General features: G+C 40.8%; 1 protein-coding gene across 2 annotated transcripts in view; it reads left to right on the forward strand.

Annotated features, from left to right (window-relative positions):
• RAD50 (RAD50 double strand break repair protein) overlaps positions 1-23,551 on the forward strand; it is an 84,197-nt gene that overhangs the window by 41,360 nt on the left and 19,286 nt on the right. For both annotated transcript variants that reach the window (XM_078776728.1, XM_068113977.2), the window contains 2 exons: positions 2,295-2,488; positions 23,019-23,129. In XM_078776728.1, coding sequence (XP_078632854.1) covers positions 2,295-2,488; positions 23,019-23,129 — 305 coding nt within the window. The remainder of the gene's footprint in view (positions 1-2,294; positions 2,489-23,018; positions 23,130-23,551) is intronic.

The following is a 23,551-nucleotide window of genomic DNA, read 5'->3' on the forward strand; positions in this document are numbered from 1 at the left end:
ATAGTAATTCACATGAATTCGTAACACATGTGATATCTGCACAATCTCTACGAGCTTCAGATCACTGAAAACCTAAACTGGAGAGGTTCCAGGGAACCTCAACTCAACTGGTCTATATCAATATGGTTAGAATATGCATAATAGAACCACAAACTATATAGTTTATATATGCTAAAAATATATGACAAAAATTGATTTTTCAATATGGCCGCCCTGCCGCGCCCATTTTTGGGTGTGCAACGCCCAAATGCAACCCCAAACTAGTTTGTCTTAAAGATGCTGCATAACAAGTTTCATCAAATTTAATCAATATTTGTGACTTTTAGAGCGGAGACGTCGAATTGTTTACAGACGACAGACAGGCAGACAGGCAGACATGATAGACAGACGGATGACGGACGACGGACATTTTGTGTCGACAAAAACTCAGCTGGACATAGTCCAGTTGAGTTAAAAATGGAGCATATGTTTGATTTATACATATATTGTTACGTGGAAGGGGTGGGGATAGCGAGGCATCCATAGATCCATTGTGTTAGGACATTAGCTTGGTCCATGTGTCCGAGTAACTTAGACTTGCACCTGCATCAGGGATTTGCCAGAAGTAAGACATATGGTAAAACATGCACTGAGTTGGTGGTGATTGTAAATCGGAGGTCAGAATAAGGTACGGTAGTACAGCTGGTCCCCGGCATTTGTGGGACATACGTTCCTGGAAAATGCTACGAATGTCGTATCGGCGAAAGTCGGCCATTGTTTCAATGAGGAAAAGGGGGAAAGGTTTCTGGCGGTTCGTGATTCATCAGGGAAAATTAACAAAACTTACGAACAGAATGCACATAATTGCAGTTTTATTTAAAATGCTTACGAGTAAAAGAACAACAATGCCTCCGGCGACTTAGGCAACGGAGGCATAAAAACAGCAGGGATAAGGCCCAGGCTTCAAATGGTCTGGTTTTTTTTGGTACAGGGCCTATTGTGTTAAACAACAGCTGCCTCCAGCATGCTGAATGCCAGTGAGGTGCATTGTAAGCCTTCTGTTCTTCATTAAGACTGCATGAACAGGCATTGTGGGGGGGGATTAGAAGGACTTTTCTATCTGCTTTAAATCTCCTTTATTATTAGCCCCCTTTGGAATTGGTCTGAAACGGGGGCTTGTGGATTGGATCTCGTCCGTCAGTCCGTGCATCATTGCGTCCGTCCGCAACCGTATCTCGGACATGCATAGACCGATTTTGTTCATACTTTGCGCAAAGACAATACATGATGATATACGTATGCACATCATTTTGTTTCACGATGCAATTAAAGATGGCCGACTGGCAGCCATTTTAGTTGTAGAAAAACCCGATATGGAACACGTCCTCAACCATTTCTCGGACATGCATTTACCTATCTTGTTCTTGCTCACAAGATCTTGCTCACAGATATTGAATGATGGCTTACATGTGCACGTCATTTTTTCCCGAGATCAGATACAAGCTGGCACAAGCACAATACATGAGAGTATGCAGTCAAGGCCAAAAATATTGGCACCCTTGCACTTTTTTCAAATAACTCACAATTTTCTCTAAAAATAAGATGAAAATGACAAAAGTATTTGGTTTCCACAATTTTTTATTTCATTGTTAATATTACAGAACCTTTGTTTTTTATTCAGAACTTGGCAGTTTGGCCCACGCTTCTTGTGCAAACTTCTCCAGGTCTCCCCGATTTGAAGGGTGCCTTCTCCCAACTGCTGTTTTCAGATCTCCCCACAGGTGTTCAATGGGATTTAGATCTGGACTCATTGCTGGCCACTTCAGAACAGTCCAGCGTTTTGTCTTGAACCATTCCTGGGTGCTTTTTGAAGTGTGTTTGGGGTCATTGTCCTGCTGCAAGACCCATGACCTTCGACGGAGACCTAGCTTTCTGACCCTGGGATGGTTATAGGCTGGGTGGTGAGGCCGCCTTGGCCGGGCTGGGCCCATTTCGCAATTAAAAGCTGAGCTGAATAATAGTAGTCAATCTTCTACGGCCGCGTGTAAAAGCTGAATTATAGTAGTAAATTCATTCAAAAAGAACCCGGGCAACGCCGGGTGCTTTCTGCTGGTGTCTTATAAAATTTTGTCATGGAAAGAAAAATGTGTGATTACTTGTCCTGCGAGCTAGTTAAAATCCTACCTAATCTATGACTTTATGATCCATATGAGGCAACAAATTAAAATTTGTGTATTATGGGCATTGATAATTTTCTTCGGTCCACTATTTTCTTCCATGTCTTACTTGAATGGCTGTATCTTTGTGCTACCCAGTGAATTCTTCACTGGAGTCCAAGCGCAAAGCCATACAGCAGGAGACAAAACGTTTGCAAGAACTGAAGGAAAAGGTGCAGCATGCATATGGTGAGAAACTGCAGCTTGTGGCTAAGACACAGCGCCTGCAGCAGATGCGGGATGTTGAGGGACGGTTACGTGAAGAGGTGGCCTCATTGGCAAAGGATATGCAGGTAATACTGATGCAGCAAGCAAATCTTGGAGGAATAGTGTTGTTTATCATAGAAAGATTTTTTTTTGATGCCAAAGTTATAGAATTTGATATTTCCGTGTGAATCTATATTATAAAAGTGAAATTATAAAAGTGAAATGTTGGTTGGTTTGTCTGTCTGTCTCTGTTTGTGCACAGTACTACGTCTACATCGTTGCACATAGCATCGCCATACTTTACACACATATTTGCCTTGCCCTGGAATAGACTGTGCCCAATATTTAACTCTCTAGGCCCAAGGTCAAGCTCGAGGTCACCCAAAACGTGAAATCAGGGGGGTCGAGTTTTCATTTAAAATATATTTCAAACCACTATAACTCGAAAAGTACAAGAGATATGCATACACTTACTGTTACTGACATATAGGAAGTCACATACGACATTTCATTTGGCACTAGTGACTTGAAAGGTCAAACTCAAGGTCAAAAATTGTTTTTTTTTACTAATAACTATGTCAAACATTATCCGATTCCCTTCTAACCAACACCAAAATGTTCATTATTCAATTCCGGAAAAATAACATGCGTCATAAAATGGTCAAAAATGCTTAGTTTTAATTATTTTTTGGGGTCAAAGGTCAGGGGGCCAAGTTTTCATTGAAAATATATTTCAAACCACTATAACTGAAAGGACAAGAGATATGCATACACTTACTCAGTTACCTTCCGTTGCTTAGCATATATACATGTATAGATTTCCCGCCATTTTGATCCAAAATGGCCGATTTTTTTTAAAAGTACATTCCGGAAAGTCCTCGGTTTCTGACCGATTTTTCATATATTTGTTTGTTTGTTTATATATACTTCAAAACTAAAACACTACTGAACCAAATCCAACCAAATTTTGCAAGTTGCCTTAGGGTACCCCAAATATGGTTTCTGTCTGGGCAGCACATCTGGGGGAGGGGAGTAGTGTATATATGTTGCTTCTGGGACACTCTCATTTTCCCATTGACTTACATGTTAATTTTCCTCTTAACCTCATTGCCCATTAACACCTCTATTTCTCCCACCCTAATCTTTATGAACCTTTTGTCTATAGTACCTATCCTTAATGTTGTTCATTAGACCACTCAAACACTACAAATATTTGTTTTCCCTTATAGACCTATAATCCTTCTTCTACATATCATCTGGCAGATTATCTTTGACCCACTCAAACATCGACCCATTCACTTACATGTTAATTTTCCTCTCACCTCTTTACAAACCTTTTAGCCTTTTGACACCTATCCTTAATGTTGTTCATTAGACCACTCAAACAATGATTCCCCCTTGGTCTTATGGTACTCTTACTATCAATGATCCCGAGTAGACCACTCAAACATTGATCCTACAAATATTTGTTTATGCGTGGGAAATACTTTAATTATCTTGCCACTCTCTTCACCATCTAATATATTAACAAAGTATATGTTTGAGTTTGGTTCTTTATTAAGATATTTTAACTGAGCTAAGATAAAATGGTAAACCTCCCTCAATGTTCTTGTTTGAGCGCCTCCAGTGCCACATACCATTTTTAAATTAAAGTATATATTTTCCTGACAGCCATCAAAGTTTTCCGTCCACTCAAAAATATTTCCATCTTTTTTACCCAATTCACCGGTATTTAAATTAATTCTCTTATTTGTTTTGTAAATTTTTTTACCAGTTGTCTTTTCAATTTTACCTATTTGATATTTTTCACATTTGTTATGTTTACCATTTATATACCAAGGTTGATTACACCTCCACTCTTTAGTCTGGTTGGTACTTGGTTCTATCATTTATATAATAGTAAAAAGGTGGCGGTAGCCCGTTAAAATCCCTAACCCCCCTTTTTAACTTATAGTGGGGCTGCTTAACTGATGAATTGTGCCTTTTCCCTTAAAAGCATGAAACTTGGCACATGGCTAGAATACCCCAAAAGAAAGATTTTTAGTCCAGGGGGCATCTCCAATTTCACCCCATATGGCGGCCATATTGAAATTCAGGATGGCCGTCATACAAGACCTGTTTTGATGAATATCTCCATAATTAGAACAGATATCAAAATGGTTGAAGTGCCTATACCTACATTTTTAGGGTCTAGGAATCCAATGGTAACATTAAATATTAAGCAGTCACATGAAAATATTAATTTTGCATAGTATCATGCATACTGGGAATGCATATAAATACTCTTAACAGGTTGGCATTCTTCAGTGATTAAAAGTGTCTATGACATCGCAGACTGTAACTGTGCCATCTTGTGGTTTTCTAGTCTTTGCTGCATTCTCCATCACATGCGCAGAGAGAAGTACAGGGAAGTGCAGCTTTCTTACACCGGCAACGACCAGTACATCCTTTTTTGCACCCACACTTAACAAGTTCATTGCAGATCTTTGCAGCCTCTGGAAGTGTTGTCCATATTGGTTTGAACTGGCCAGCAGACGTTTTTTGCCAACCCCATTCAGTGGGGCTTGGTAGATCAGGCTTAGCATGCAATGCTTGTCCCCAGCATAGTGCGCCTTGGTATACTGCCCGCTTTACGTGCTGCACAAGGGCATCATGTGTTGGTGGAATTGATTCCACAGGTCTGCCCTTCTTTGCAAACAGTTTCTTTCGTACAATGTTAATGTCAGTAGCAGTACTTGTGCGATCATACAACAGAATAACAAATCTCTCAATGACGTTCATGCAGGTTTCAGTTATCTCTGTGCTCTGGTGGCAAATTTCTGCTAGTACCTCTGTGAGCTCAGGGAATGATTCCCACACATTCCATGCAGTTACCTTTCCACGCCCATTAAACGCTGAAGAAGTGTCACACCCTGTTAGTGCATGAAACATGGGGAGGGCTTTAGATTTCTCCGGGCCAAGAGCTGTGGCTATATCATGTGCAGAGATAAATTGCATGTTCTTGCCTGTCCCAAATTGTAACCATATCATCACTGAAAGCTTCTGGGATGCTGTAACTGCAAGCACGACAACATCTGTGTCCACAGTTTGTATGAGGACCTTACTATGCCCTCTCTGTGTTGCATCAGCAGCATGTAGGAACATCCGACCATCTGCCTCTTCCTGAGTGCACGGGGAGAGTGATTCTAGATCAATGCGTGGTGGAGCAGTAAGAACCTCTGTATCAAGTGTGACAACTAGCTCCTTGCGCTGGTCTTCAAATGATTTAATTGTTTCATTGGAAAGTGTTGAGCCCTGGTGTTGGGCTAGCGGCTGGGGTGCCGGCTTAGGATCCTAGGATCCTGGGTTCGAATCCCGGTCGATCGCTGAATTAACGCCAGGGGGGTTGACTCAGCCTGTCATCCTTCCGAGGTCGGCTAATTGAGTACCAGTTCACTGGTAATTCCCTGTTTGTCGTTAAAGGCGGCAAAAAGGGTTGGTGTCAGGAAGGGCATCCGGCCGTAAAACATTGCTTCAAAAAAGGGGACCAAAAAACAACAACAACCACGGTTCCCGAAAAAGGCCAACCCCTGCTTTGCGGGGAAAAAATGGCCTCTAAAGGTGGTTATTATTGGAAAGGAAGCTGAAGAGTTCACGCCTGTTTTCATCAACTCGAAGAAAGTTCTGCCACTGTCCAGGAATTGCAACTGAGGTATCTACTCGTCGGCGAACCCCCTTGACACGCTTTTCACGGGTCATGCTCTTAAGGCTGTCGGGTAGGTAACGGTCCCACACCAGATCAAGTCGGGTTGCAGATTTGTACTGTGAGAAAACAAATGGGATGAAGACCTTTTCGGCATATTCGCCAAATGTTTTGACTGTGCCAACATCGGGCTTTAGCTTTTGAACAATTACTGCCCCGTCAAGTATGACACATGTCACCTCTGGCATCTGTGTGCTTGATGGTGAAAGTTCCTCTAAGCAGTCCAAAAGGTCGCTCTTTGTACCAGGTCGAAGCTTCCCAACCTTGGACAGAGATGGAGGGAAAGATTGATTTTCATGATGGAAAAATTCATCCAGGTTTCCCTTGTGGGTTTGACAGGCAATATAGAGGCGAGAAAACAGTTGAACATCACTCTTCAATGAGGCTACCTTGTGTTTATCTGTCAGCTGGTCTGTTACTGATGAGCTGCCAAACAGAGGTAACTTTTTGCGCGGGACGACATCATTCAAAGGCTTTGAGCGTTCAATCATCCTCTGTTGCACAAATGACTCCATAGCCTCCTTTCCCACTTTCTTCACGTCTTTCACACTTTGTACGACTGATGCACTTGCTATATCCTTTGTGTCAAGGACCAAAAGGTCAGCGGTTTCTTCAAGAAATGGATTACCTAGCTCCTCGATAACTGATACAAGTGATCTGACATGTTTGTCAAAGGTCATCTGGGTGCTTTTATTCTGATCATGATGCAGTGATAGCGCTTTGCTTTCATGTTGCTCCTGTGCAGTCACAAACTCATCAATCACCCTTGAGACCTCTGGACCTGCAACCATCCATCTTTGCAGAGCATGGACATTGTCCAGCAGACCCACAGCTCCTCCATCTCCCTTGATACGTGCATTGTTCTGTTCATGTGCATGATCTGTAGCAATTGAAGAAAATTTGCGTTGGGTCTTTTGTACCGTGAACATGCCAGCTCGGAAATTATCCAGAACTTTAGGGTGTGTCTTGTGCAAGTCCATCATATCACGCAAAGACTAGAAAACCACAAGATGGCACAATTACAGTCTGCGATGTCATAGACACTTTTAATCACTGAAGAATGCCAACCTGTTAAGAGTATTTATGTGCTTTCCCAGTTTGCATGATACTATGCAAAATTAATATTTTCATATGGCCGCCACATACTGCTTAATATTTTATGTTACCATTGGATTCCTAGACCCTAAAAATGTAGGTGTAGGCACTGCAACCATTTAGATAGCTGTTCTAATTATGGAGATATTCATCAAAACAGGTCTGTTATGGCGGCCATCTTGGATTTCAAGATGGCTGCCATATACTATTGAATATTTTATGTTGCCATTGGATTCCTAGACCCTAAAAATGTAGGTATAGGCACTTCAACCATTTTGATATCTGTTCTAATTATGGAGATATTCATCAAAATAGGTCTTGTATGACGGCCATCTTGGATTTCAAGATGGCCACCATATGGGGTGAAATTGGGGATGCCCCCTGGACTAAAAATCTTTATTTTCGTGTATTCTAGCCATGTGCCAAGTTTCATGCTTTTAAGGGAAAAGGCACAATCGATCCGAATTTTTTAGCTAAGCCGCCCAGCTATTATCACTTATATACTTATATAACCATAAGGGAGACTATCAATTCCATTTTCTAAAATAAACCTCTTATCATCAAAAGCCCCCAATGCTTTCTTATTCACCTCTTCTGAATATAATTTATGTTTATAACTTCTTATTCCATTAATCTTTCTAAACACTTCTTTCTTTGTTGTTAAACAGTTTTAATAATCCTTAAAGTTTATTGTTTCTTTAATAACATTTTTCTTTACACCTTTTAACTTCTTATCAGTCTTTTCAACGTTATTCACAATGTATTTATAAGCATAAGCCTTAGACCTCAATCCCACAAATTCACTCATGACATTTCCTCCTAATTCATCCTTAAACTTTCCAATCACCTTTTTATTTTTAGAAGAGAACAACTCACTCTCTGGACTGTAATTACTAGTGTCATAGATATTAATGTCCTTTTTCATGTCTGAATAAACATCATCAGTATTAATTTGCAAAATAAAACTATCTGTATCCATATAAAGTAGATTAACATCATTTTGATATTTCTTCCTCAAGTTATTATAAAAGTAATCATACATTAATGACTTTGATAAATCAAGAATTGATGTTCCAATATAAATGTTTGTCCATTTCAATACTCTCTTTAATCAAATGGATCGCACAAAAGTTCTCAGTAAAGACCTCAGCTCTAGTAAAACTCGGTCTATTAATTAATTTTGATGCTTGTTTCCAAGATGTTGATAGTCTGATATTTTGTCTTTTCCTCACATTTTCCATGGTCTTACCAAAGACAGCATTATTCATCAATTTATAAAAGTCTTTCTCAAAATCTGTTTTTGACTCTGTTCTTCTTTGTGTATTAAAATCAATGTACCCCTTTAACCAATGACTTTGATTGAACTTTAGAACCCTGTGGATCTTCTCTACTCTTAGACCTTTTGATAAATATTGTCGCAAATTTCTTTGGTGTAGAACATAATTTTTCTTGTTATATAATGCAGTAAGTAATTTTTCTGTTGATTCACCTATATTAAATACAACACACAACAACAACATGCATTTTAAAGGCCATTTTCCCTGCTAGAGCGGGGGTTAGCCTTGCGGTCCCCATGACAATCTTCTCCATTTTGCCCTATTTTCTGCATCTCTCCTTGTTAACCCCCTTGCCCGCATTTCTTCTTCCACCATCTTTAGCCAAGTCTTTCTCGGTCTTCCCCGTCTTCTACTTCCTTCTACATTCATTTCCATCACTCTTCTCAACCAGTCACTTTCATCCTTCCTCAACACATGACCAAACCATCTCAACCTGTTCCTCTTCACAGCATCAATCACAGGCTCTATTCCCATCATCTTTCGCAATTTATCATTTGTCTTCCTCTCTCTCAATGATACTCCGCACATCCGTCGAACCATTCGCATTTCCACCCTTTCCAACCTTCGTTGCTGCTCTACGTTCATTACCCATGTCTCGCTCCCATAAATCATAACACTTCTCACACATGCAGCATACACCTTTCCCTTCAGCTTCAACGACACTCCCCTCATCATCAGCACGCCACTCAATTCCCGAAACTTCTTCCATGCACATCTCACTCGAGCAACCGTTGCCGAGTCTGATCCACCTTCTCCATTCAGCATGTCTCCGGGGTAGCAAAATGTTTTCACACCTTCCAGCTTCACGCCATCTCCAAGATCCAACTCAACATTTCCTCCATCTGCAGCTCCCTCTGTGCACACCTTACATTTGAATGTAGCTGCCACACTGGTTAATGACCCTCTCAGACCACTACATTTTTGATGAACCCACTCAGCGCACATTGTACACTGAATGGAGTTCACTCCGACACCCTTCCTACACACAGCACAGGGCCACTTCCCAGTTCTTTCCACCTCACCACATGCTTTACCACTTGCCATCACCTTCGTCTTTCCGATATTCACCTTCAGACCTTTTGTCTCCATACATTCCTTCCACGTGTTCATCTTTTCCTTCAGTCCATCCATACTTTCCGCAATCAACACCAGATCATCTGCATACAACAACTCCCACGGTAAACCCTCCTTTACGTTCTGAGCCAGCACATCCATCACAGCTACAAATAGTAGTGGACTTAGTACCGACCCCTGATGCACTCCCACCTTCACCTCAAACTCACCACTGTTCCCGTCCTTCGTCCTTACAGCTGTGCGTGCTCTTTTGTACATTGCCATCACTACTCTGATCAACCATTCCTCCACTCCTAACTTCCTCAATGCCCATGTCAATACTTTGCGTGGAACCCGATCGAATGCTTTCTCCAGATCAACAAACCCAAGAAACAACTTCTTCCTCTTCTCCATGTACTTCTCCTGCAACTGCCTCACAATGAAAAGCGCGTCTGTCGTTCCTCTTCCTGGCATAAATCCAAACTGCATTTCGTCGATCTTCACTTTCTTCCTTATCCTCCTCTCCAACACCCTTTCCAATACCTTCATTCCATGCTCCAATAACTTTATCGCTCGGTACGAGCCACACTCCAGAGGGTCACCTTTCCCCTTGTATAGAGGGACGAGGGTACTCAGTTCCCAATCCACTGGAATGCGGCCTTCTTTCACCACCAGATTACAGATCTCTGTCATTCTCTTCACACCCCAACTTCCTGCTGCCTTCAACATATCTCCCACAACTCCCGTCGGCCCTCCCGCTTTTCTACCCTTCATTGCTTTTATCGCTTCCTCAACTTCCTTCTCAGTTATCTTCTCTGCCGGTCCTAAAACTGGGTTACTCTCTATGTTGCCATCCCATTCATTCTCTGTATTCAACAGCATTTCCATATATCTTTTCCATCTTCCTTTAATTCCATCTGGGTCGACAACGATTTGTCCCACTTCATCCTTCAAGCAGCTCACCCCCATCACATCACACCTCTCTTTCGCTATCTGCTTTGCAATCCTGAATACCGCTCTCTGACCCTCTTCCGAATCCAGGCGTTCTCCGAACATTTTCCTACATGCCTCCTGCGCCTTTGCTACCTCTTTCTTTGCAGCCTTCCTGGCTGCCTTATAACTTTCATGCTCTGCTGTTTCTGCTCCCGTACCCTTCGCCTTCTGCCACTCCTTGAACTTCTTCCTCTTCTCGTCAATCGTCTTTCCAACTTCATCATCCCACCACCATGTTTCCGAGTGCCTTGGTGGTCCTTTTGTCCATCCACATACCTCACCAACGGCTCCCAACAGACTAGCTTTCATTGACATCCAACCACTTTCAAGCTCAACCACATCATCCTCGACCCTACTCAGCCTCTCTTTTAATGCCTCCCTTACTTTCACCTCTTTCAACCTCCACACCTTCATTCTCGGTTGGTACTTCACCCGCCGAGCTCTCCTCGCACCTTTCACCCTTATGTCGCAGACAACCAAGTGGTGCTGTGAAACAGCCTCCTCCCCCGGGATCACCTTTGTGTCTCGGAGGTGCCCCCTATCTCGCCTACGCACCATCAGGTAGTCAACGGTTGTCGTCGACCCACCTGACGTGTATGTAACAAGCTTATTATCCTCTTTCTGGAACTGAGTATTACAAATCAACAAATCAGCTCCATCAGCAAACTCCAAAATCCTTTCACCTTCTCCATTTCTCACACCATATCCGTAACCCCCATGAACTCCTTCAAAACCATCCATACTCCTTCCCACATGTCCATTTAGGTCTCCTCCTACCACAACAACTTCCTCATCTTTCACGTTTTCCATCAGCTTCTCTATCGCACACCAGAACTTGTCCTTCTCTTCATCGCTCCGACCAACCTGCGGAGCATATCCCGAGATGACGTTCACCAAGAGCTTTCCAATCATCATTTTCACCATCATCAACCTATCACTCACTCTAGTCACACTCACCACACTGTCTACAAACTCCTCAGAAAACAGGACACCAACACCATTCACGCCCTCCAGGCACCCTTGCCACACAAACTTGTATTTCTGTCCCTGCCTACCCTTCACCATTCTCACACCACTTCCCTTCCATCTCGTCTCTTGCACACAACATATGTCCACTCTTCTTCTGACCAATACTTCCACCACTTCTCCTGATCTCCCTGTCAATGTCCCTACATTCCATGTCCCAAACCTCAGAAACCGATCTCCACTTCGGGCTGTACCCTGCCCACATGTAGTTGTAATTGTCATGGTTCTCTTTTTGAGGCAATGTTTTTTTTTTTATGGCCGGATGCCCTTCCTGACGCCAACCCACTTAGTCGCCTCCTACGACACGCAGGGATACGGCGTACCTATTCTTATCCAGGGTACACACTGGGAAACGTTTAAAACATGGAAATCCTGGGGGGGGGGGGGGGGATCACCGCTGCGGTTTAAACATATTTAAAGAAATATTTCAACAAAACCATGAAAACAATCTGGGAAAAGTCTCTAAGTGAGAACGTGGATTTGAGAAAGCAGGAGCAGAGGTGAAAGAACAAACGAGAATATAGGGGGCGGGGCACAAGTCGAGACGAGGAGGCCGCACGAGACACCAGGCCGCACGAGGCGCGGACAAAGAAACGACTAATTACACACAAATTTGCAACAACTACAAAACCAAATAGAAACACACAATAACACATACACAACAAAATACGCAGCGGAAATTTGACAAAGAAACGAACGGGAAAACACTCAAACTTTGATGCCGTGGAGAGATCAAAGCAAGCCCCGTCGCTCGAGGGACCGGAAGCAATACCTTTTTATGTTGCCATACATGGATACATGGAGGATGGGCGTGTCATCTTGTGCAATGCAGTTGCCTCCAACTCCTTCTATTTGACGCCTAACAAATAGTCGCTTGTAGGTGGCTTCAAACTGCCGTGCTGTTGGGTTGTTGTGGCCACTAGCTGAACGCACAGCACAGAAGAAGAGCTCAATGTGGTCCTGGGAGAGCTTGTATGTGAGGAGATACGCCATAATAATGCCATAACGCCATAATAAATGCGAAGCAATATTAAATGATTGTTGATAATCACTTAACCACTCCTTCTTTGGACTTTCCTTTTCACAAGCAAATGGGAGATCTTTGTGTAGGTTATGAAGTTCCTCTGGATATTTCAAATCAACTTCAAAATCATAACCAACTTTTTCTTTATCCAATTCTTTTTGTGTAGAGATACATACATCTTGTAAAACCTTTTTGTAGTCTTTTTCCTTTACCCATCTAAGTTTTCCATAAGGAAGAGCCTGAGACATTGCCCAGCCATACAGGTTGTTCGCGTCATCGTACATCAAGTAAGAACTCTCTTTCGTTGAATCATAATTTGGAAGATATTTGTTATTTGCTTTTGCGTATCTACTCGAGCAGACTTGTGAAATTCCACCTCTTTTTGCCTTTTCAATCATCAAAAGCATATCAACATCGGTTATCAAATCCAAAGCTTGTTTTGTCATTTTCAACATCGCACTCCAGGCCAATCCAGGTGCTGTGTAGTAGTGAGCAGGATCCAATCCATATCCAGTGCGACAAACAGATCTAAAGGCTTCAAATACATCGGCCAATAAAAGCACATCAGTTTTGAGATACAAATCGTGATACTCGCCAAGATTCTTGATGTTATATTTTTCCCAAACATTTTGTGCGTGTACATAATCTTTATCAGATATATGACTGTTGTTTAATTTGTTATCGAAATTTTCTTTTGAAGGAAGTTGTGTTTCATTGAATCTCTCAAATGAGTCCATATAGTCATAGGGGTAAATTCCCTTTTGTGTTAGAAAATCTTTATCTAAAAAATACTCTGAAAGACATGGAAACTCTTTTAGATTTTGAACCAAGTTAGCCAATGGACTTGCCATGAATTTAAATGTATCATGAAATCTGATATGAGTAATAGGAGATGTGTGAATTGTTTTTGTGAATGAAATGTATTTCTGAGCCGTGTTTGGAATTGCTGAGATACTTCCAGAAGTCTTTGAGAGTTCCTTGATAAATATATGTGTATCATAATGAGCGTTGTTATGAAGAAAAACAGGAAGGAAAGAGGGGAGTTGATAATTAATATTACAACTTTGATGAGCCGGACCTCTATATTTACCAGTGAGATGACAATGGTCTCTAACCTTTAGACCTTTACCAATTTTCTTCTCACAAATATGACAGGCAACCTTTGGCTGTCTAAATTCTCTTTTTTCTTTACTTGTTAAGGACATTGGTTTATTGGTTTCTCTCATTATCTTGGTTAATCGGACACAGTCTTTTTCTAGTCGTTTCACAAACTCCTCTGGGGTATTTGAGCCTCTATACACCTCTAACTTGTTATATTCATCACCAACGGATGATTTGATATAATAACAAAAACCACAAGGAGTATGTTTTTGATATTTATTTGTGTATGATTCTTTTGGATCTGGAGAAGCAATATCAATTTTTTCTAATATACTTTCAAAATCAGCATATATAACAAATGGATGTTTTATTGTTTTCTTTTCATCTTTGAATGTGATCTTTGAGCCTTTTTTAGGCATGTTGATTACCGTTGATTTATGTTCACCACAATAATTTGAATGTTTATCTAATCTTTCTTGTGTATGGAAGAAGTTGACAACGCATACAAATATATATTTTATTTGTTCTTTTACATACTTGTGGTTTTATTAATTTTGTAATATCTTTGATGTATGTATAATGTGAATTTTCGTCTGAATTAAAATATAGAAGATTAATATGAGTTTGTTTACAATTGTCAGAAAGCTTTAAAACCTGAATGTTGTTTGTTTCTGTTAGACCATAAACATTAACTGATAAATTATTCAACTTTCCAAATTTAGGAATATCATTTAAAGTCACCGGAAACTTTAGATCTTTCGTATTTAATGTATTCTCATATTTTTTATAATGAGATACTCTTTCATCATGAAAATGTGGAGGATGTAAGTGTGCTAGAATAGACCAGAGAAAACATTTATTGTCTTTATTTTTGATATTGATAACTGCTTTTCTATTTTTGATAACACTGGGTAAATCAATGTAAGAAGAAGCTTTTAGAGGATCTGATTTAAGAATATGAATGTCTATGTGAATAATTTTTCCTATATTGAATCCACTTCCTAGGATTGAATTGTCCACATCTTGCTCTTGTTTAATAAGTTCATCATAGACTCCTGATGTTTTAAAATCTTGATATGAAGATATAAAGTGTGGCTCAGTTCTCATGTATGGTGTATCTATAACTCCTTCGTCCTTTGTCATTTCTAATTTTACTCCCATATAAAATTTAAGTGGTTTCATTTCTTTTAGTGTTTTTTCAATCAACGTTTGAACAGCAGGTTTAACTATTTCGACAGCATCAACTATAGACTCTGGTTCAGGAGGTTTGAAGTTAAAGACTCTTATTTTAATATGTCCTTTGAATGCACCATCAGAGTTTTTAGTTGTGATAAAATTTGATAAATGTTAATTTGTTTTAAGATGTATTTCAAAGCCTTTCTTGAGGATATTTTTATTAAAGGCAGAACAGTGTTTTGTTTCCTTCTGAATAGGAGATAGTAGGTGAAGTAGATTAAATGTGTGTTTGTTAGTTTTAAGGTGTCTTTTGTATTGTTTATATTCTTGTTCACAAACATCGCAATACGTTGCTTTGATCATATTTATATAGCAAAATTATACTTAAAGTAAAACACCTTTTTAGAGGTTTTTTAAAAAGATGAAACTGTGCTTAAAGTAAAACACTTATAGAAGAAAGTGCCTTTTTACAGGCTTTTTATATATGAAACTATACTTAAACTAAAACACTTTTTCACTCAGAATCATCTGAGTCATAACTATCACATGAATACTCAGAATCATACTCAGAGTCATCAATAAAGCTACTCTCATAACTATCATTTGAGCACAAACTATTAGCATCATAACTATCATCTGAGTTCAATGAAATACTATCATCACCATCGTCCGAGTTCAATGAAATACTATCATTACTGTCGTCCGAGTTCAATAAAATAGTAAAATCTTCACTGCTGTAATGACTCATATTTAATTAGCAGGAAAAATATTCCCATCAATATCTATATACTTTCTTTCATTAACAGATTCAATCTCTACATTTTTAATATCAAAAGTTAACTTTAAATAATCTCTAACTATCATAGAACGAAATGACATTTCACCAGAAATATTAACATCATTCATTTTACTTAGATCTACACCCTTTGGATTATTAAAGTAAATACAAATTTCTCCACGAGTATTGTTGATGGTCTTATCATTCTTTTTCAAAGTATCGCGATCGATCACTTTTTCAAGCTTTGAATAAATTGCCAGGAGTAGAGGAGAAACTTTTGTTAGATTTACTTCAATGGATGTCTTTCCAGGTATAGTTAGAGCTCTTCCTTTAAATGAAATAGAGGGGCTCATGTTATTTTCCATAACTGGTTTTACCCAAAAATTTCCATATTTATCTTTGTTCAATTTAACATCTTTGACATATTTTTCTATATCTTCCACCGAAGTAGAGATTGATTGAAATTTGTCTTTTGTGCTTTGAAACATTGTATTTATTAGCTAATAAACTTGCGTTTAGTTTAAGTAAAAATTTACTATATAAATATGATAGAAGGATATTTAGAATTTCCAGACTCTCCATATGATAAATTAGAGAATTGTCCGGCTTGTGATAGAATAGGGCTTAATAATGAGGGTTCATATAAACAATGTATTTTCTGTGATTTAATTTTAATTAATGATAATTTAAAATATATATATATATATATATAACTCTTTTAAATTAGAACCAAAAATGAATTACTTTACAAGATTAATAAGAGAGATGAATGTTAAGTATTGTGATGATAATACACCATTTCTTTCAAGGGAAGAGACTTTGTATTGAGGAAATGTATAAGGGTTTAATGATATTTATTTTTCAAAATAATTTTAATGGAAATGTTAATACAAGATACTATATAAATAAAATAATGAATTATTTTGAAATTAAACCCGAACTCAGGATAAAATATAGAGTTTCTAAAATAGCTCAAAAAAAGTTAGATGACTTGTTTTCCAAATATATAAATGAATGATTTTTTACCCGCTTTGAGGAGGGGGTGTGAGAAGGGGGAAATTGAGAAGAAATGAGGGTGGGGAGATTTGAAGGGGAGGGGCGGAGTTTAGGAGGGAAGGGACAAGGGGAGGGATTTGAAAGGGATGGGATATGGGGGAGATTTGGAGGGGAGGGGTGAGGGAGGAGTCTAGGAGGGGAGGGGCGAGGGGGAGTCTTGGAGGGGAGGGGTGGGGGGGGAGTTTAGGAGGGAAGGGGAGAGAGAGAGAGAAGGGCAAGGGGGGAGATTTGAAAGGGATGGGTGATGGGGAGGATTTGGAGGGGAGGGGCAAGGGGGAAGATTTGAAAGGGATGGGTGATGGGGAAGATTTGGAGGGGAGGGGTGATGGGGAAGATTTGGAGGGGAGGGGTTATGGGGAAGATTTGGAGGGGAGGGGTGAGATTGGATTTTAGAAAGTGTACGATTAATGGGAAACGAACATTTATTGCAAAATGAGTTTCTTGTGACCTTCGAGTCAAAAATACGTTAAAGGATGCTGGAGGGAGGATGGAGTGCAGGAGAGTTTAGGGAATGTAGAAAAGAGGCACTGTAAGTGTAAGAGATGGAATTTTTTTTTGGGATGAATAGATTTGGTGAGCAAGTCGAAAGCAGCCTTTTAAAGAAGAAGAAGAAAAAGGTGTTATAATATACGACGGAATACAGAACTTGAGGGGAAAGTGTAAACATTATAAAGTTTTACAGTGAAAACTATCTGGGGAAATGGGGGAGAAACACGTGGTCGAAGAACGAACGAACGAATAAGAACGAATAAACGAATGAGAACAACAAATAAGAACAGAGAAGGAAATGTTTTTTTTGTTTTTTTTTAGTTGGAATTTTAAACAAGGAAGGCTATATAGGCTATGGGGTGAAAAGACTGGGAAAACAGAGAACGAAAGTTATTGGAGCACAAACGACGGACCGCTGAGAGAAAAACGAAGCCTCAAGGTTGGACACTGTACGTACAAGGCCTCAAAAGACACGACACAAATTCACACGATTTTCTATGCAGGTATGAAAGATTTGCACCGAAAATCGGGACACACAAAACGTACAACACCATAAAATAAATACAGTTATAACGACAATACAAATGGGAACAATTACTTAACTTCGATTTCGATGGAGAGCGTGGAGAGCTGCGAATAAACGAAACCTCGCCAGCCTCATAGTTAACTGTGAATATTTGTATCAAAGTTACCCGGGTACAAGAGCTTTCAAGCGCGTTACCCTGATCAGATGTCTGTCTACGTCGGTAAATACAGAAATAGCGTCCATTTAATTGTTGGAGTTTTGGATCGCTGTTCCCTCATATGAACTTCACGGAAAATACTGAAGTGCTGACATTACACAAATAAAAGTAAAGACCGGGATTCTGCTGCACACAATACAAAACCCGATAATGTCTTTTGGTTGCGGTGAAGGTTGTGACCATTTCGATACCAAACAAATAAATCTTAACAAGGAACGTTGATGCAGGAGGAGGTGGTGAGAATTGTTAATTCCACCTGTCTCTTTTTGGAGAACATTACCAATTTAACCTCCCCTGTGGATTTGTCATTAACACGAGGTGGCGTGCTTGGGTTCCGCCCGGAGACCCTGCATGATTTTTGTGGTGCCATAACGTTTTATAGAAATGTTTATTTACATGGCCTTCCAGGCATGCTCCTAAAAGCTGGTGACAAATATTTGTCGTATCATTTTTTTTACAAACACAAACACAAACACACACACACACACATACATATACATATACACACACACATACATATATACAACAACAAACAACAGGCATTTTAAGGCCATTTTCCCTGCAAGAGCGGGGGCTAGCCTTGCGGTCCCCATGACAATCTTCTCCATTTTGCCCTATTTTCTGCATCTCTCCTTGTTAACCCCCTTGCCCGCATTTCTTCTTCGATCATCTTTCGCCAAGTCTTTCTCGGTCTTCCCCGTCCTCTACTTCCTTCTACATTCATTTCCATCACTCTTCGCAACCAGTCACTTTCATCCTTCCTCAATACATGAGCAAACCATCTCAAACTGTTTCTCTTCACAGCATCCATCACAGGCTCTATTCCCATCATCTTTCGCAATTCATCATTTGTCTTCCTCAACACATATGCATATATATACACACACACACACACACACACACACACACACACACGCACACACGCACTGACGCACTCTCTCGTTCAAACCACGAAGGCACTAACTGATATAAATGTTTAGTACTTTCATGGTGGGTTAGAAAGCTGAAATTCCATGCACTGATGCAACTCAACGCCAATATCCCCAGGAAGAAAATCATAAAAACCATCATAAAATGTCCATAAACGAAAATATCCACGAATATTTTTTTATTTTTTTTTGTGTACCGAGTCGAGGCTCGTGAAAGAGCTAACATTTATCAAACAAACAAATCAAACAAACAAGCAAACAAAGTATACAAAAACGGGAGCGGTCGACAAGATGGGGGAGAGAAGGGGAGGAAGCACACAAACACAACATTTGAGAGCAGGGACATCGGGAGATGTTTTTGGAGGGAGAGGGCCTGGGGGGAGGCAGGATAGGTATAAAACGCAAGGACACCAAGGACTTCCAGGAAAGAAGTCAAAAGTCACCTCAAAAAAGTGGATTTGGGGTAAAATTAGCGGGGGTAGAAAAGATCAAGGTTTTGGATTGGGGAAGATAAGAGATGGTGGTGAACAGCCGTTTTAAAGACCTGGAGGGAGGAGTGGGATTGAAGAGAGTGAGGGAGTTTGTTCCAGAGGCGGGAGAAAAGAGGAATGAAGGAGTGAAGGTGAGCAGAGAGTCTTGATTTTGGCAGTTTAACCATAAGAGGGTTGCAGGCAGATCTTGTGCGACCTGCAGGAATATTTGGGGGACAGAGCCGAGAGAGAGCTGGGGGAGCAAGGCCGGAGAGGAGTCGGTAGAAGACGGAAAGACCACCAACCTGCCTGCGGTGATTAAGTGAAAGGCCCTCGGAGATAGCGTCATCGCGGGAGATTCCAATGATTCTGAACGCTTTGGTTTCAACAGCGTGAAGACGAGCTAGGTGTGAGGCAGGAGCACCAGCCCAGAGGGGAGAGCAGTACTCCATTGAGCTGCGGATGAAAGCCTTGTATGTGGTGAGGAGCTCAGGTGTGCCAAGGAAGGACTTCGCACGATGAAGGATGCCCAGTCGGCGACTGGCTTTGGAGGCCAGCTTGGAAATGTGGTTTTCCCAGGAAAGATCATGGCAGATAGTGAGACCCAAAAGTTTGAGTGACAGAACTTCTTGGAGAGGATTATTCAGAAAGTAGATGGGAGGGTTGTCCAGTCGGTCTTTTCGGAGAGACATCGTAAGAGTGTGAGATTTGTCAGGATTGAAAGACATGTTCCACTTGTTTGCCCAGTCTGTGATTTTGTCCAGGTCTGCAGAGAGTGAGGAGGCTGCAGACTGCCGATCTGAGGGATGAGGAATGGAGCAGCAGAGAGTGGAGTCATCAGCAAAGAGATAGAGAGGATTTTCAAGAGAGTCAGAGAGATCATTGATGAAGACCAGAAAAAGCACAGGGCCCAGAACACTGCCTTGGGGAACTCCAGCCTAGTTGGTCTGTGCAGCCTCGGTCTGCTCACGACAGGTCATGTTACCAAATAAAATGGAGCCTGCACTCACTGCTTGCAAAGCAATGCTACCACGAGCCTCTTCCGCCTCTTGTTTTATAAACTTTTGCCGTATTTACATTAAAAATTACTATAGTTTAAACTTTTCAATAAAGAGCTCATTCTAATCACTAATTCTTGATTTACTTGATTTGTTTAGCTGCTTACAGAATGCAACCACAAACCACTCAGTCAAATATATATAAAGCTATTAGCAAATACATATAAAGCATGTATCAAGCATCCGAGTAGTTGCTTGCAGTGTGCAAGGATGCCCCTCCAGTTGTTTTATATCATGGAGTATGCCACTTCATAAATTAAGCAAGTATGTGTATTGTGTACAGTCACGTGAAAAAGTAAGTACACCCCATGTAAAGTTTTGACTTTTTCAACATATTTCAACATGCAGCTATTTGATCTTCATTTCAACAATATTGATAGATAAAGGTGATATAATATAACAAATATCATGAAACATTTACATTTTGTAGTCCATTGTATAATTTAAATAAACATAAATGCAAATTTCGCATGTGGAAAAAGTAAGTACACCCCTACATTTATCACTACTTCAAATACCTAAAATTAGAATCAGGTGCACCAGCTCAGGTGCAAATGATGAGAACATCGTTAGAGAGGATCTTGGAGGAACCTGTCTTATTTAAACCTCAGACATTTCGTTTGGTTTGCACTTTGTTGTTGAAGTGTGTGGCGTCACCATGCCTAGAACAAAAGAGCTCTCTGAGGCCTTCAGAAAGAAGGTTATGGAAGCCTACGAGTCTGGGAAGGGATTTAAAAACATCTCCAAACAATTTGAAATCAATCATTTGACTGTCCGGAAGATCATCTACAAGTGGTAAAGATTCCAAACAACTGCCAACTTGTTCAGGCCAGGCCACCCCAGCAAGTTCAGCCCGAGAACAAACCGCAAGATGCTGAAAGAAGTCTCTAAGAACCCCAGAATGTCATCACGGGACCGACAAGGCAGCTCTTGCTACTGTTGATGTCAAAGTGCACAAGTGTACCATTAGAAAGAGGCTGCACAAATTTGATCTACATGGGAGGTGTGCCAGGAGGAAACCTTTGCTGTCGAGAAAGAACATCAGGGCAAGACTAAAGTTTGCCAATGAACACCTCGGCAAACACCAGCACTTCTGGAACAAAGTGCTCTGGACAGATGAGTCAAAGGTAGAGCTATTTGGCTACAGTACCAGAAGACGTGTTTGGCAAAAACCAAAGACAGCATTTGACCACAAGAACCTGATACCAATTGAAAAGCATGGTGGTGGAAATATTATGGTTTGGGGCAGCTTTTCTGCATCAGGGCCTGGGCATCTCACCATCATAGAATACACTATGAATTCTTTCTTGTACCAGAGGGTGCTTGAGGATAATGTGAGGCCATCTGTCGGAAAGTTGAAGCTCAACAGAAGGTGGACCTTGCAACATGACAATGACCCTAAACATACCAGTAAATCCACCAAGGAATGACTGAAAAGAAAGAAATGGAGGGTTCTGGAATGGCCAAGTCAAAGCCCGGATCTAAATCCCATCGAGATGTTGTGGGGGGATTTGAAACGAGCTGTGCATGCAAGAAACCCCTCAAACATCGCACAGCTGAAATAATTCTGCATGGAGGAGTGGGCAAAAATTTCTCGCAGTCGATGTCAGAGACTGGTAGACAGTTATAAGAAACGCCTACTTGAGGTTGTTTCTGCCAAAGGGGGCAATACCACCTATTAGAGCCAAGGGTGTACTTCTTTTTCCACATGCGAAACTTGCATTTATGTTTATTTAAATTATACAATGGACTTCGAAATGGTAAATGTTTCATGATATTTGTTATATTATATCACCATCATCTATCAATATTGTTGAAATGAAGATCAAATAGCTGTATGTTGAAATATGTTGAAAAAGTCAAAACTTTACATGGGGTGTACTTACTTTTTCATGTGACTGTAAGTTTTGGGGCTTACACAGTTTTTTTTAGTTTTTTTTATTTATACTGAATCGAGGCTCGTGAAAGAGCTGACAACCGCGAGGGAAAGACAGCACAGGGGGACCACGAGGGAAAGACAGCACAGAGGGACCGCGAGGGAAAGACAGCACAGAGGGACCGCGAGGGAAAGACAGCACAGGGGGACCACGAGGGAAAGACAGCACAGAGGGACCGCGAGGGAAAGACAGCACAGGGGGAACACGAGGGAAAGACAGCACAGAGGGACCGCGAGGGAAAGACAGCACAGAGGGACCGCGAGGGAAAGACAGCACAGAGGGACCGCGAGGGAAAGACAGCACAGAGGGACCACGAGGGAAAGACAGCACAGAGGGACCACGAGGGAAAGACAGCACAGAGGGACCACGAGGGAAAGACAGCACAGAGGGACCGCGAGGGAAAGACAGCACAGAGGGACCGCGAGGGAAAGACAGCACAGAGGGACCGCGAGGGAAAGACAGCACAGAGGGACCGCGAGGGAAAGACAGCACAGAGGGACCACGAGGGAAAGACAGCACAGAGGGACCACGAGGAAAAAAAAAAACAGTTGTTTTTTTTGTTTGTTTGTTTGTTTTTTACAGATTTGTACTTCTTCTTTTTTTTTTCAGGAGGCAGAAGAAAAAGTTTTCCCACTTGTGAAGAGGATCCAAACCCTGATTCAAGAAAAAGTGGAAATAACAGGGCGGAAGCAACGTCAGCAAGCGCAAGCTATGCAAGAGGTCTCTTCACACCACATAGACATTTACATTTCATTGAATCCTGTTTCTTTTTATGTTGATCTGAGGCTGATGGTGGAGCTAATATACATATCTCATGCAGGCTAAAAACAATAGACAGCTTACTTTTTGTGCCTCCGCCGACTTAGTCACTGGAGGTATTGTGTTTTTGGGTCCTGTTTCCGTGATAGGCTTTTGTTACCACAATAACTTAAGAACGGATGAAGGGATCTAAGTCAAACTTGGTACAAGTATGTATAATGATGTTCAGGTGAACTGATTAGATTTTGAGGTCAAGGGTCAGAGGTCATGTTGGTTTAAAATTCTGTTGCTGCGCTAACTTGTGAACCAGTGAGGATTTTAACCAAAGTTGATATAAGTATGTATGATGATGCAAAGATGAATTGCTGAGATTATGGGGTCCA

This window comes from Myxine glutinosa, chromosome 4, assembly GCF_964187855.1.
Source record: "Myxine glutinosa chromosome 4, kmMyxGlut1.1, whole genome shotgun sequence".
Taxonomy (NCBI): domain Eukaryota; kingdom Metazoa; phylum Chordata; class Myxini; order Myxiniformes; family Myxinidae; genus Myxine; species Myxine glutinosa.